The following is a 13,793-nucleotide window of genomic DNA, read 5'->3' as shown; positions in this document are numbered from 1 at the left end:
AAGGAGTCTTCAAGGATTTGTCTGGCTCTTTCTTTGTGTCAGCCACTGATGCTTGACTCTGCTGTGGCTGTCTGTTGCTCATCAGACCACCCATCATCTTCCCCCAGTCCCCTTGGTGTAACATTTGCAGCCACCAAAGACCAGGTGGTAGCCACATATCCTCTGTGGCTGTAAAGAAAACTAGGGAGGGCCACTTAGGGTTACCACCTGTCCCACTTTGCAAGGGACAGTCCCTCTTTTGGCAGTTGTGTCCTGCAAAAAAAATTGTAAAAATGGCAAATGTCTTGGGATTTTAGGACAGAATTATTTCCTATAGTTTATGTAATAGTTGCATAAAACAGTTACTCTGTATCTTAACCACCTAAATGTTATAAGAAACAGAATAAGCAACTAAAACATTACAAGAATAAGCTTTTATCTAGGCAGAAAAAAGTGAAGTTATGTTCTTCGTACTGGCCGGGGGTATGTTTCGGTCTGCAAAATCTGATGTTTACACCAACAATGTCCCACTTTGGGCATTTGAAAAGGTAGCAACCCTAGGGCCACTGTGAATTATTTTTGACATATGCTAGGCAAGGGGTTGGTGAAGGGTCTTTGTGGGAAAGGATTGTGGAAGCTGAGACCAGTGTACTTAATGAGCAAGCTTTACTGGGGAAAACTACTTGATGAGAAAACATTCAGAATTTTTTTTCTATTGCTATGAATAGGGATGATTTACTGGGCTTTGCTAAAGAGCTAATTTTGTGCTTTTCTGAGCCAGGTAAAACCTCAGGCAAGAAAAGAAAAAAGAAAGGGGCCTTCCCATTCTGAGAGGAATTTCAAGTCAAAGGAACATTTTTTGCAAGGGGAATTGTGTTCCTCAGAGGATTCTACTCAGTCATAACTTTCTGATTCTGAAAAAAGTATAGTTTCTGTCTTCCCTTCTGAACAAGTCTCTTTCACTGAGATTTTATCTAATATGAGGGAAGTTTTCAGGGGGAACAGAGTGAAGCTCCTATTACATAGAAAATGTATTATGTTTTAATACAATTACAGATGTCTAAAGTTATACCTATTCCTCCTGTACTACCTGTCTTAAAAATGTTTTCTTACTACAGCCGGTATAGCTGATGGGTAATCTTTGGCTTCCAAGAGATATGATAACTTATATAAGGTGACCTAGGCATACAAGTACTTGTTTTCTAATCCAAAGTTAGACCCAGCAGTCATTTACCACTCTAAATCTGATGCTGCCAAACAGATTACTGCTTCAAATCCTATTCCTCCTGGTAAAGAGGGGAAAGCAATAGACACATTGAGGAAAAAATACATATTCTTTGATTACTTTAACTTTCTGGATTTTAATTGCCTAGCCCATATGTTAAAATATTTGCTGGTAAAAAGATCTTTAAATGCCTCTGGGTCAGTTGTTTCTCAATGGACTAAACCTATTTTAAAGTGTGATTATGATGCCACTGATTCTGCTACTAGAATAGCTACTTCTGGGTCACTTTTGAGGAAACTTGCATGGGTTTATTCTCAAGACCTCCTTGATGAAGTCAAACGTGACATTTTTGTTTCTCTCTTTGATAAATACTTCTTATTTGGCCATTCTACAGCTAAGGTGATTAACAAGCAAGAGAAAAAGAGAAGCTGATAACAAGGAGTGACACAACCTTTTCAGCCATACTTTTCCAAATGTCATATCGAATATTATTAGCTGGTCTCCTGTCATACTCTGATGTTTATGTGTTCAAGACATGGATGTGAAGAAATTCACCTCGACAGTGAAACTAGAAAGGTGAATCTTGGAATCCATGTTAAGAAAAATAATAAAGAGTTATGATCAGAGACTTGATCATAAATCTTACTGCATGGAGATTTATCTCCTCCATGTACTACTGGTTACAGGGGAAAAAAGGTGCTAAGTGTTTTGCCACCTCTCAAAGTCTTAAAGCACTTAATGAGTGCTAAAGGAAAGATGGTGCAAAAAAAATCTGTCATGTTTGCACTCACATTGCCATGCCTCTCAGCTGTCCAGATTTTCAAAGAATGTCCAGATTTTTGCCTTATCTATTTGGGCAATTCTTCATAAAATCTGTGTTTTTTATGACAAATCAGTGAAGATTGAAGTCACTAAATAATGACATACATTTGAGTTTCAGACTTTACATTCTTCTGAAAATGCAGGCTGACAAAAACATCCTGTTATTCTATCAACTTTCTAAGTTTATAAGTCAGGGACACCTTACCAGCAGAGACAGTAGACAGAAACAAATCTGTTTTTATTCTGCTGCTGTCATTTTCTGGTCAGTACTGGAAGATTTTATCTCCTAGCATGAGACCCGACCTTAACAAGTTAAGCAGGGGGTGCTTAATATTTGATAAGATCGGGTCTTGCACTACAGTAGCACTTAGTGACTGATGTATCATTTTCTGGATATTAGAGGGTAATCACTGTGCTCCATGCACTACAATGATTTTACCTCCTCCCCCTCAGTCCTCCTCCCCAACAAACAGTTTTAACCACAAGGGGTCATTAACCAAGGGGGGAAAGGTAATAGAAAGGAAACTCTAAAAAATAAGGGAGACCCCTCAAAAATCAAGGACAGTCTTCCCAGTTCTTATGACTATATGCGGGTTCAGTCTACATCACCAGACCCTGGCAACCTTTCCAGACCATGGCTCTCAGATTTTGACTTCCATTTTGGCTTCAGATAATCTCAGTCCCATTGGTTTTGAAGATATCCCAAGAAGGGCATATTCCTATTGCCAGGAAATACAATAATTTCTTAATTTTTTGTGTTTGGCTTACATTATCAGTTCTCTGTTTTACCCTTTGGACTATGTACCACACCAATGGTATTCACAAAATGCCTAGCTCCCGTCATTGCTTACTGCAGACTCCAAGGCAAATATACTGCTTCCATGTCTGGATAATTGTCTTATCTTTGCAGACTCTTTTTCCAGCTGTAAAGAGTCTCTAACAACTGTGCAGAAGTTTCTACTTAATCTGTTTTTTTCAAAGCAATTTGTAGAAGCCTTTTCTCATCCTGACATGGAGAATAGTTTTACAGAGATGCTTGTTGGACTCGACCTTGGGGAGAGCCATTTCCCCCAAACAAAGTAGAAATGTCCAACAGCTTTCTCTAAATTTCTCCAGCATAAATCAAGCATCAACAAGGGAGTTCCTCAGGATTCATGGGTTGCATAGCATTGATGATACTTAATGTTTCCTTTTGCCAGGCTACACATCAGAATAATACACTGGTACTTCAGATCAGTCTGGACCCAGCATTTGCACCCTTAGACTTTTCTGATTCCAGTTTTAGGATTTGTAAAGAAGGAGACTCATTGGTGGGTAGACTAGATTGTGTGCAATCCAGGTCTTGCATTCTCCCTTCTGACTTCCCCTCGAGTCAGCTACCACAGATGGTTCAGACCTGGTATGGAACACAGTATCAAAAGGGGTAAAAGTCCAAGCTTTCCTCTAGACAGAAAAAAGCACATAGATGTCAGGAAGATGTTGGCTTTTATCAATGCTCTGAAGGCCTTGAATGATCACTGAACCACAGAGCCTCTGCTAGAGTATATAGGCAATACCACAGTGATATAGTACATAAACAAAGAAGTTGGTACCAGATATTACCTCCTTTGCAGACTGGCTATGATGTCCTGATCTGGATAGACACCAACATATAGAAACTTAATCCTGGGGTCTTCCAAGATTTGATCCACCTTGGGTAACACCTGAAATCGATCTGCTCACTTCCATTCAGAACAGACAGCTAGAGACATTTTACTCCAGAACTCCTTGCAAATAGGTCTGAAAGACAGATGTTTTTTCATTCCCATGGATAGAAATGTTCCTGTACACTTTTCCACCCTTTCACCTGATTACCAGTGCTCTTCAAAAGAATCCAAAAGGACTTCCCAAAAATTGTGATGATGACTCCCTCCTGGCCAAAGAAACAGTGATTCTCTCTTCTCTTTTTTTAATCTGACCAATAGCAATTACCTCAAGCATCTCCACTGACTGGATTTACTCACACAAGACAGGGGGAGTTTGATACATCCAAGTCTGGAAACTCTTTGAGCATCTGCTTGGATGATACCATTTTAAAGCCTTTTAGGCACCAGTTTGTCTTAGGATGTGCAGCAGGTACTGGAAGAGGCCAGAAAACCTGCTACTAGGAAATTGTACATTAGTAAGTGGAGAAGATGTCCTAGTTTGTGACACTTAAGGAACCAGGATCCTAAGCTTGCCTGAATGCCTCTGATTCTTGATTATTTGTGTGAGTTACTGTCCAGGGATTTCTCATACTCTTCTGTAAAGGTACATTTGTTATTAATTTCTGATTGTCTGCCTTTAGATCCCCCCTTTTTCTAACAATGCCTAAGTAATGCTGTTTTTGAAAGGAGTCGTCCATATCTACCCACCTAGGAAACAAGGTGGCTTCTTCTTTGGATCTCAATTTTCTGCTTGCAAAACTGATTCAGTCTCCATTTTAACCAGCTCAAGAGGCTGAACTGAGGTTCTTAACATGGAAGACAGTGTTATTCTGAAAGGTGGGTATGTGAATTAAAAGCATGCATGATGAACAAGACCCACCTCATTTTTTATACCTTTTTGCCTAAAGTCATCTCAGCATTCATTTTAAGCCAGATAATTCATCTCCCAGTCTTCTTCCCTGAAACAAAGAATGAAGGAAAATGATTCTTTACTCTTTAGATGTACACAGGCAGCTCAGATACTACCTAGATAAAAATCAACCTTTTAAGAAAGCTGGCCATCTGTTTATCTCCTATGAAGGTAAGAGGGAGGACAACTGGTGTCAAAGTTGACTATTTATAGTTGGGTATCTCATGCTATTATGATTTTTATGCTCACAAGAAAATGCTTGTTCCAAGTGGGAATACAGCTCATTCAACAAGAGCATTAGCCTTCTGTAGCTTTCTGGAAAGTGGTGGACTCTGGAAATATTCTAGAGGTAGCACTTGGCCCTCCATACATACCTTTAGATAGCATTGCAAACTAGATTCCTTTCCAAGATCCGGAACAGATTTTGCCAGGACCATGTTCCTGGGGCTCCCAGACTTTTAGGTATTGGCCTTCCCCTTTTTCTACTCTTATCTACATTATGGGAATGTACTCATAGTCTACTGCAATGCTGATATGTTCATGAACATAGCATAGTTGTGTTAGCAAACTTACCATAACAGTAGATGTTTTAATGGATCACCATTGCAGTAATCATCCCTCCCTCCAGCCCCTGGTCCTGATGTTTCTATACTGTGTTGTCAGGCTGGGTTTATTTTTCTCTCTGTATAGTCTTTGTTATTATTCTATTTTGGACAGGTTTGTATCTGCAAAATCTCCAATTCAGTAAAACACAATGGTCTATACCTCAGTTATTTTTGCTGATATGTTCCTGAGCAGCAGTTTATTTTGTAAGCCTCATGAGTTACTCCCGTTCCTGGACCTTTATTTTTATGGTGGAGTTGTTTTTCTTCATATATATATATATATTTATATATAGTCATGATTTTTGCCTCATTCTTGGCAAACAAATTGCTCTGAGGCTTTTAGCACTCTGTCTGTCTTTTACATGCAACTCCGTGATCTGTGCTGAGAGGTGGGGGGGGGGGGTAAGGAAGGCACTCAAAGCTTTGAGAAGCTGGCTGATGCTGGAGGTAAACCCATATAGCTTAGGCTACTGCAACAGTGATCCATTAGAACATCCACTATTTTGGTAAGTTTACCTACACATTTGCACTTTTTAAGACTAATCTGTTTCAATTTGTTAAAAATTTTCACTAAAATTTGATATTCTTAAAAAAAAATAATACTGTTAGAATGCTGTCTGATTACTTTGTCAAAACCACTTCTAGCTTTTACAGTGTGGGTTCTGTCAGTGAGCCAGTTGGCAACCCATCTTGTGACATAGGGATTTATACCTAGTTTAGTGAGTTTAGCTATAATTCCAGAATGGGGGATGGTGTCGATAGCCTTGGCGAGATCAAGATAGGCTGTATGAACCACCTTACCCTCATCTATGCCTTTGGTGACTGCCTCAAAGAAGTCAATCAGGTTCAGAAGGTAAGATCTGCCTTTCACAAACCTGAACTGGGTGGGGTCCAGAGTTTGGAAGTTAGCAATGTCTTTGTTTATGAATTCCATGATGATACGTTCCATGGCCTTGCAGACCAGGCTCATCAGGCTAATAGGGCGATAGTTCCCGGGATCAGTGGTGGCTCCCCCTTTGTGGAGTGGGATAACTGTTGCTGTACACCATTCAGTGGGCACAAAGCCTGATGTGTGGCTATGATTGAACATGGTGCTTAGGTGGGGAGCCAGTTCATTCTGAAGTTCATTTAAAATGCAGCCTGGGATGTTGTCCGGTCCCATGGATGCTGTGTTTTTGGCTTTAGAGAGTGCAGCTTTTACCTGCATAGTTGTGATTACAGGGACTCTGCATTCTTCCTGTATAGATATGGGCCCTTTAGGGGGTAAGGGGGGGGGGGTAAAGTTAGCACTGAACCTATCTGCCAGGTTGTTGGCAATATCAGTTGGTTCTGTAATTTTTGTGCCTTTGTGCTGTAACTCAGAGCAGATCTGGGTGTTGCCATTGAGATTCTTGACATAGCTATAGAATGCTTTGTGGTTGTCCTTAGAATCAGTGATGATTTTGTTTTAGTAGCTAGCTTTGAAGGATCTTATAAGGGATCTCAGCTTCTGACCAGGGAGCTCCTCCACTCATGGGATTTTACTTTCTTTTGCAGCAGTTTCTTCCTTCTGTTCTAAGGCTATATCTTTAACCCTTCTACATCTAATTTCTAACAACTTCCCTTCTTAACTAACCACCTTTTTCTCCTGATTGTCATCCTTAACATTGATGTGTGTAAAATGTCATTCTATACACTCCAATGCTGTGTAATGCTTTCTGTACATATTTCATACTATAAACCTACAAAGATGCTAAATTTCAATGTAACCATATATATATATATATATATATATATATATATATATATATATATATATATATAAAAATCACTTATTTTTTAAATTTTTACATTTTTAAAATTTGTAACCATGGCTATTGATTTGTCACTTTTTTTGCACATGTGGAGCTTTTCTCCCCGGGCCTCCGCTGAAAGTGGACATGTATCCAGTCAGAGTCTCCCGGTTAACAAATGTAACATAAATAAATAAATAAATAAAATAAATTCTGTTGTAGAGTTTGTTTATGGCAGGGGACTACCAGATTAGCTTCCTTTTTTTGAGGAAAGCGTCTTTGTTCTGTTTGGGATAGCACGATCCATGCGCTCATGTAAGTGCTTATAGAGTGCATTTGTGTAGGATTCAGCAGTCGTAACTGTATTGCCTCTGCTGGCAAATGTTTTAAGGGAATCCTATTATCATTACTCCCTTTAATATTACTACTAAATATTGATATCAGTCAGCGGGGATTTATCCAGGGAAGCTCCTGTTTTACTAATTTGTAATAGATGCTGATCACAGTGAGGTCTTTTTGACAATGTCTGACTTGATCCCTCATCAACCTATTATAGATACTGCCAACCCCCTAGGAAATAGTAACTATGGTTCTAGCAAAATACAGAGTTAGTTATCTTATCAACAATTTCAAAAGACATTTTGCAACTCATTTTCTCTCTCCCAACTTTGATTGTAAAGCTGTACCCCAGAACTGTGGATTGGGTTCATTTTTATTTAACACATTTATGTCTACCTTTCCATCTATGAATCAGATATGTGGAAGTACGTTTGCCAATGACCCCAAATTAGGAGCTGTAGTGAATATTGCAAGTCATACACTAAAGCTTTATCACCTCTCTTGGACTCTTTATTTTGTTGAATAGCATCCACAGTGTTTCTTTGAATACTAAGAAGTGCAAGTTGCTGCACTTTGGATGGCACAATAAAGAATAAAGAATATCTCTAATGATTAAATAGCCATTTGCTTCTCAGGGGTAATACTGTACATCATCAGAGTGCTATTGTTGAAATGTAGTTTAAGTATGAAAACACTGTTAACAATATTAATTAGTTTAGGATATTGCTATCATAGCCATTATCTATCAAGTCATGACACATGCACAGTGTGTTGTCAGACCCCAGTCGTTCTTGGGAGCAATTACATATCTGAGTATTTCAGCTTCCTGTTGTCACTGAATGTGAAGAGTCTATTTTGTGGAAACCAGATCTCTGGGCATGCTTATTATATCAGTGATATATACTGCAAGATCTTCTCACAGTAAAGATGGCACTTTCCAAGTAAATAGTTCACATAGTACTAGTATGTCTTGTTCATGTGTAAATAAAAATTATATTTTCACCACATCTTCCATGGATTGCAGTAGATAAAGTTGACAGAGATGGCAACATTAAACAATGCTTATGAGTGCTTTGAAGTCTTATTGTTACAGGTCACGTGTGCATTAGCTACTGCTTCTAGTCAAATCTTTCATATAACAATAAGCAGTTAAATAAAGTTGTAAAATATTTTTTCTGAACTGAATTGACATTTGTAAAAAATAAATGTATTTCTGTATTAAAAAAAATTAGGTGAGCAAATTGCCAGTAAAAGAAGTGATGGACACTTGGACAAGGCAGATGGGGTACCCTGTGTTAACTTTAACGTCGCCACAGACAGTCAACCAGTCCAGATTCCTTTTGGATCCAAATGCAGATCCTTCTGAACCACCTTCTGAACTGAAGTAAGGACATGTCATTAAATGTTGCACTTATAGACACACTTGACACAACACATATAAATAATTTAAATGATATTGTTATGGTGACTACAAAATACAGAATCTGTAACTCTTTGTATTTTCTGATGTGCTCATTGAAGATGATACACAATCACAGATGGCTTGATCAGTACTTTAGTCTGGCTCTCTAAAATGACTAGTTGTGTAATGACTCATAACCATGTTAATGCTCCTGCCATTGTACATTCATAGTAGCATAAGGATTAATAAGGATTACTACGGCACTTCTTTAGTGATAGCTGCCAAATTCATAAGAACAAGGATTCTAGCAAAGTGTATATGTATATTTATGGCTAGATGGATATGTGATGCCCCTGCACTAGCCCACTAATCAAGGTGCCTCAATCCTCACCACTGGCAACAGTGAGGGATGTACTCAATGGGAGGATGAGAAGTACACACATAATAAAGTATAATTTCCATTAAGAGCACACCAAGATCACAGTCTGTCTGGGGATGGTTTCTGCCTCTTTCACCAGATCCGCAATAAGACTTCCCACTGGCACAGCTATACAGTTAATATCTCAGCTGAGGGGTCAAGCCAAAACCTCCAGCACCCTCTCTGTCCAACCAGTGCTTTGTGTCCCTGCCCAAGTAGCTGTCACACACACATTTTGAGATTTGATTTATATACAAATACACAGGCACTCCTGGGAAAGGCTGGCACAGGTTTACTAGCTATGCCCCCTTCTGCTCAGACTATAAGGTAGTTATCATTGCCACCAACCAGCTTTTTATCAGCTATTATAAAGCCCTTACAAAGGGTATACAATCCAACTGTGTAATGTTACTATTATCCAAATGGTAGTCTTTCACCAGGGACCAGGCTATTAGAAGTGGTGTGTACAGTGTCACGAAATATATATGCAAGTACGCTAAGAGCTTAAATATGTCTCACAAATATTAGCCACAAAGACAGGTTTAAATATATTTAGTAATAAATAATAAAAGAACAAGACAATGCTCAATAAATCCAACACAGTTACTTCAGAGTTCAGAATTACAGGAAACATTTTAAAACAACATTGCAGGACAGTCTCAAATAAATACAGAAAATATCTAAACTAATCTTTACTATATTCCTATCTATATCTAAGAGAGATACTATGCCCTAAGTCTTACTTACAGAAATCACTCAGACAGAAGGGGTGATGATGGATGTTTCCAAGGCAAAGACAAAATAAAAAATGCCAGTCTCTCTCTCTGAGAGAGCTCCTAAATCAATATCAAACATTACTGCTGTGTCAGCTTGGATAACATCACTTTTTGTCACCTGACTTCAGTTCCCAGGCTAAAACAGAAACCAAGAGTTTAACACCTCTGTGACAAAAATACATATCTCATAGAAGTTTGTTCAGAACTGTGCAGCTGCTAGGAAGTCATATAGCAATAAAACACTTTACATTTTTAAACTTAGTAATTACATCTCTCCAAGACAATAAAAAAACTTCTAGCTCTAGGCATCCTGACTTCTTACTGCATTGAAACTAACTTTTATAGCACATTGTAAAGCATTTAATTTCACCTTATTTTCTTGAAGTTTTTAAAGTTAACCTTCTATGTTCCAGCAGGGTATGCTGTGGTTACATTCTTGAAGCTCACTATATAACATACAGTTCTGTATAAATCATAGCAATATTAACAAATGACATAGAATTATTTACAAAATTCCAGATAGCTGGGCTGGAAGTGTCACAGGATACATGTATGTGTTTGTATATGCATGTGTGAGAGACCATAAGGCACTCGTATCCTCAAATTTGTTTCCTAGGTCAAACAGTGTCTGGCAGAATCTTCCTACTGCATTTGCATATGTGTGTATGTATGTATGCATATGTTTGTGTGTGTGTGTGTACACATGCATGTGTGAGTGTGTATGCACATGCATGTGTGAGTGTGTGTGCGTGCACATGTGTGTAATCTGACTCCTAGTGCAGAGAGGCTGACTTTTTGATTCATGTTATTCACTTCCTTCCCCTTTCCATGCCATTTATTTTCATATTTGTTGGCTTTATATTTTCAGTTTCATTTAGCATTGCCACCTATCTGTTTTTTTTTTTCAAACCAGTTGTCCGGTAGTCAGGAAAACACTATACATACTCTAGTATTCTGTTTAAAAAAAGAAACAGACTATCAGAGTTTGTAAAATCTGTGGATTTACTATGCTTTTTTACAGAAAAACATAGATAGTCAGCAGAAAAAAAGCATCTTAAATGGGAAAAAGAAGGTCTTCCTCCTCATCTGACATGACAATGATGTCATGAAATGGGTAAAAAGTGCATGGGGAGAGGGGAGGAGATTGGTCGGGTTATGGGAGATGCTAGGAGTGTGGCCTTGGTCCAGTTTTCACCACAGTAAAAAGTGACAAGCCTACTTTCAAGGGTTTTTTCCCTTTTTGGGATGTCCTTTACTGTTCTTGATCAGGTGATGTGCTTAAGTTTGATTTTTTTTTATTATTTTATTACTGCAAACTGTGTTTAATTTGTGTCACAATCCTGGCTGCTGTTTTATTTAATTTTATTGTTTTGTTATTGCTATTTTTTTATGAAAACATTGGTTTATTGGCTCAAGAGATATTAGTAAGCAGTTGTGCTGGTTGGATCATTTGGAGCCTAGCTAAAACAACCTCAATTACACATTTCCCCTTTCCATACGAATTTTAGGGGACAGTTTAGGTTTATATTTGTGATTTTCCCATCTAGTCATCCAGGTAGTGTTTGAAGAGGGTTAGTCAGCTGATGTGATTAATATGGATGGGAGAATATTCCAAGGATGGGAATTTTTTGGATGAGGTATCAATCACACCAACAGGTTCTGTTTATTAGGCAGTAGAAATTTAGATCTCTAATATAATGTTTGTGGAGTTACATGTTTTATGAATATGTGCAAGTCACATAAGATACAGTACGTTCACTAGAGGCCTTGTAAGTGAGGCAGAGGTCACATGAAAGACTTTGAATGAGATTAAAATTAGAGATAGAGAGCTTTAACTCACTAGTGCCTATAATGCATTTTTGCATACTTCCAGTTGACACCCTTACTATGGCATCCAAAACTTTTTTGGGCTTGGCTAATAATAGGCAGAATTAGAAAGTGTAAGGAGTTATAAACAAAATTACACTAAGATTGTTTGTCTAGGTTGGATGTCCAGCTGTGGAGAAATTAATTGTTGGCACTTATTAATCATAGTTTAATATCTATGCTCATATATTCATAACTGAGAGACCTACATGCTATCGAGGTATATGGTGTGAAAAATCAATGTGGGAGACAAGACAATTCACTATTGTTGCTGGCTTATATCACATTATACTGGAGATATTGCTAGTTGTTTGTTAGTAATTATGAAAATAAGCGGAATTTCCATATGTACTTAATAATTCAAAAACCAAGTGACTTACAAATTGTGGCATGATATTAAGTGAAACCTTAGATGTTGTTAAAGTAAACTGTCTTTGATATTTGCATTTTAAATTGCACATCTTGAGAGATATCCAGCATTATTTGTTTTGCTAATTATACAATTCATATTTCTGTAAATATCTCAGTACACATGCACTTACAGAGGAATTTCTTGTTGTCTCATGAAGGCGCATGTCTGGTTAACAAACATGTTCTAACAATATATGTCTAAACTGTACAGTTTTCAAGATGGGTAAGTCTGTTTGTGAAAGTTTAGAGAGAATATCATTTGGGGTTTATATGAATTATTATATATTACAGTACTTAAGAAAAAGACTACAAATCCACTGTAAAGAATACTTCTTACTGATAACATTAGTTTTTGTACAGTTTTAATAGCTTTTATTGTTCACAAAATATTTACATTTGTTTATTTTATGGTTACATTTATTTTTCATAAACTGTTCTGGAATGCAGGATGCGTGTAGTCTGAAAGAGGTGTGACATTCCACACATCATATGTGTTAATGATTTTTAAGATGATCTGCACAGTAAGAACATCAAGTTTAGGCCTTTAAATGTCCTAATAAATGTTGTGGTCTTTCAGCTTTGATCATGTGTTTGGTAAGTCATATGATAAAAGGAGTACTTTACTCAGTTACAGGCCTAATAAAACAGGAGGGGGAAAAATGATAACCCTTGGTAACCAGCTGAGCTAGGTAGAAGGATTTTCTAATGACTCTAGGTCAGTGGTTTCTATGTGGTAGGGATAGGTGCTACAGTGGTCCCCTTACCTTGCATTTGTATGTGATAGAACCTCTTAAAGAATCTACGAATTCACAAGGGAGATGATAATACCTGTAGATTTGCAGCAAATAAGAGAAGAAAGAGTTTAACCTATCCCAGAGTGAGTGAAGACGTGAACTGCAGTCAAGAATATGAGCCATAAAATAGAGGAGGGAACCAAAAATAAAAAAGAGTGAAATTAGCAAAATATAAGCAAAGACAATTTAAAATGTTAAAAGTGAAAAGCCCATTTAAAAGCTAGAAACAAACAGATCACTAAATCATGATGTGGGCTGTCCCCGATATGCTGACTGAAGTAACCAAAGAATTACACAGTTGTGGAATATGGAGCCTCTCAGTTGTATATATTATACCCTCTCTGATGTATTTCAAATAAGCAAGCTCGATGGAATAGGTATTAATCTCTTCTGCAACAAATAAGCAAGCTCGGTGGAATAGAATGTCTTCTGCAACATGAACAGAATATGTTGGGGGACAATTATAAATCATAGAAAATTGCAGTTCTTTGGAATTGTGTTCATTTCCACACAAAACAAAGTGCTTTCCTTACTCTGTTCAAATATAATCTGAGTGACTTTATAGGAAGCTGAAAAGTCATCCAAGAGACTTAGAACTCTTGTCCCTTATCGATAGGGATAATGTAAATGTTCTACCCAGGTTTTGATTACTTGTACTTAAATTACAAGTGCTAAACATTTCATGGAAATGTAGGGCTAGGCTTCTAAAGATTCACACAGATCAATAGCCTAATACATACCTGTGAAGCTAAGAACCTATGTGTATAGGGGGTGTCATGAAACAATCTT

At 37.6% G+C, this 13,793-nt stretch overlaps 1 protein-coding gene across 2 annotated transcripts in view; it reads left to right on the top strand.

Moving 5' to 3' along the window:
• Nucleotides 1-13,793, top strand: part of LOC122793449 (glutamyl aminopeptidase) — a 792,963-nt gene that overhangs the window by 493,072 nt on the left and 286,098 nt on the right. For both annotated transcript variants that reach the window (XM_044061461.1, XM_044061462.1), the window contains exon 11: nucleotides 8,570-8,721. In XM_044061461.1, coding sequence (XP_043917396.1) covers nucleotides 8,570-8,721 — 152 coding nt within the window. The remainder of the gene's footprint in view (nucleotides 1-8,569; nucleotides 8,722-13,793) is intronic.

This window comes from Protopterus annectens, chromosome 2.part0 (genome assembly GCF_019279795.1).
Source record: "Protopterus annectens isolate FY-2018-M chromosome 2.part0, PAN1.0, whole genome shotgun sequence".
In the NCBI taxonomy this organism is placed as follows: Eukaryota; Metazoa; Chordata; order Ceratodontiformes; family Protopteridae; genus Protopterus; species Protopterus annectens.
This window is presented reverse-complemented; position numbering and strand designations above follow the sequence as displayed.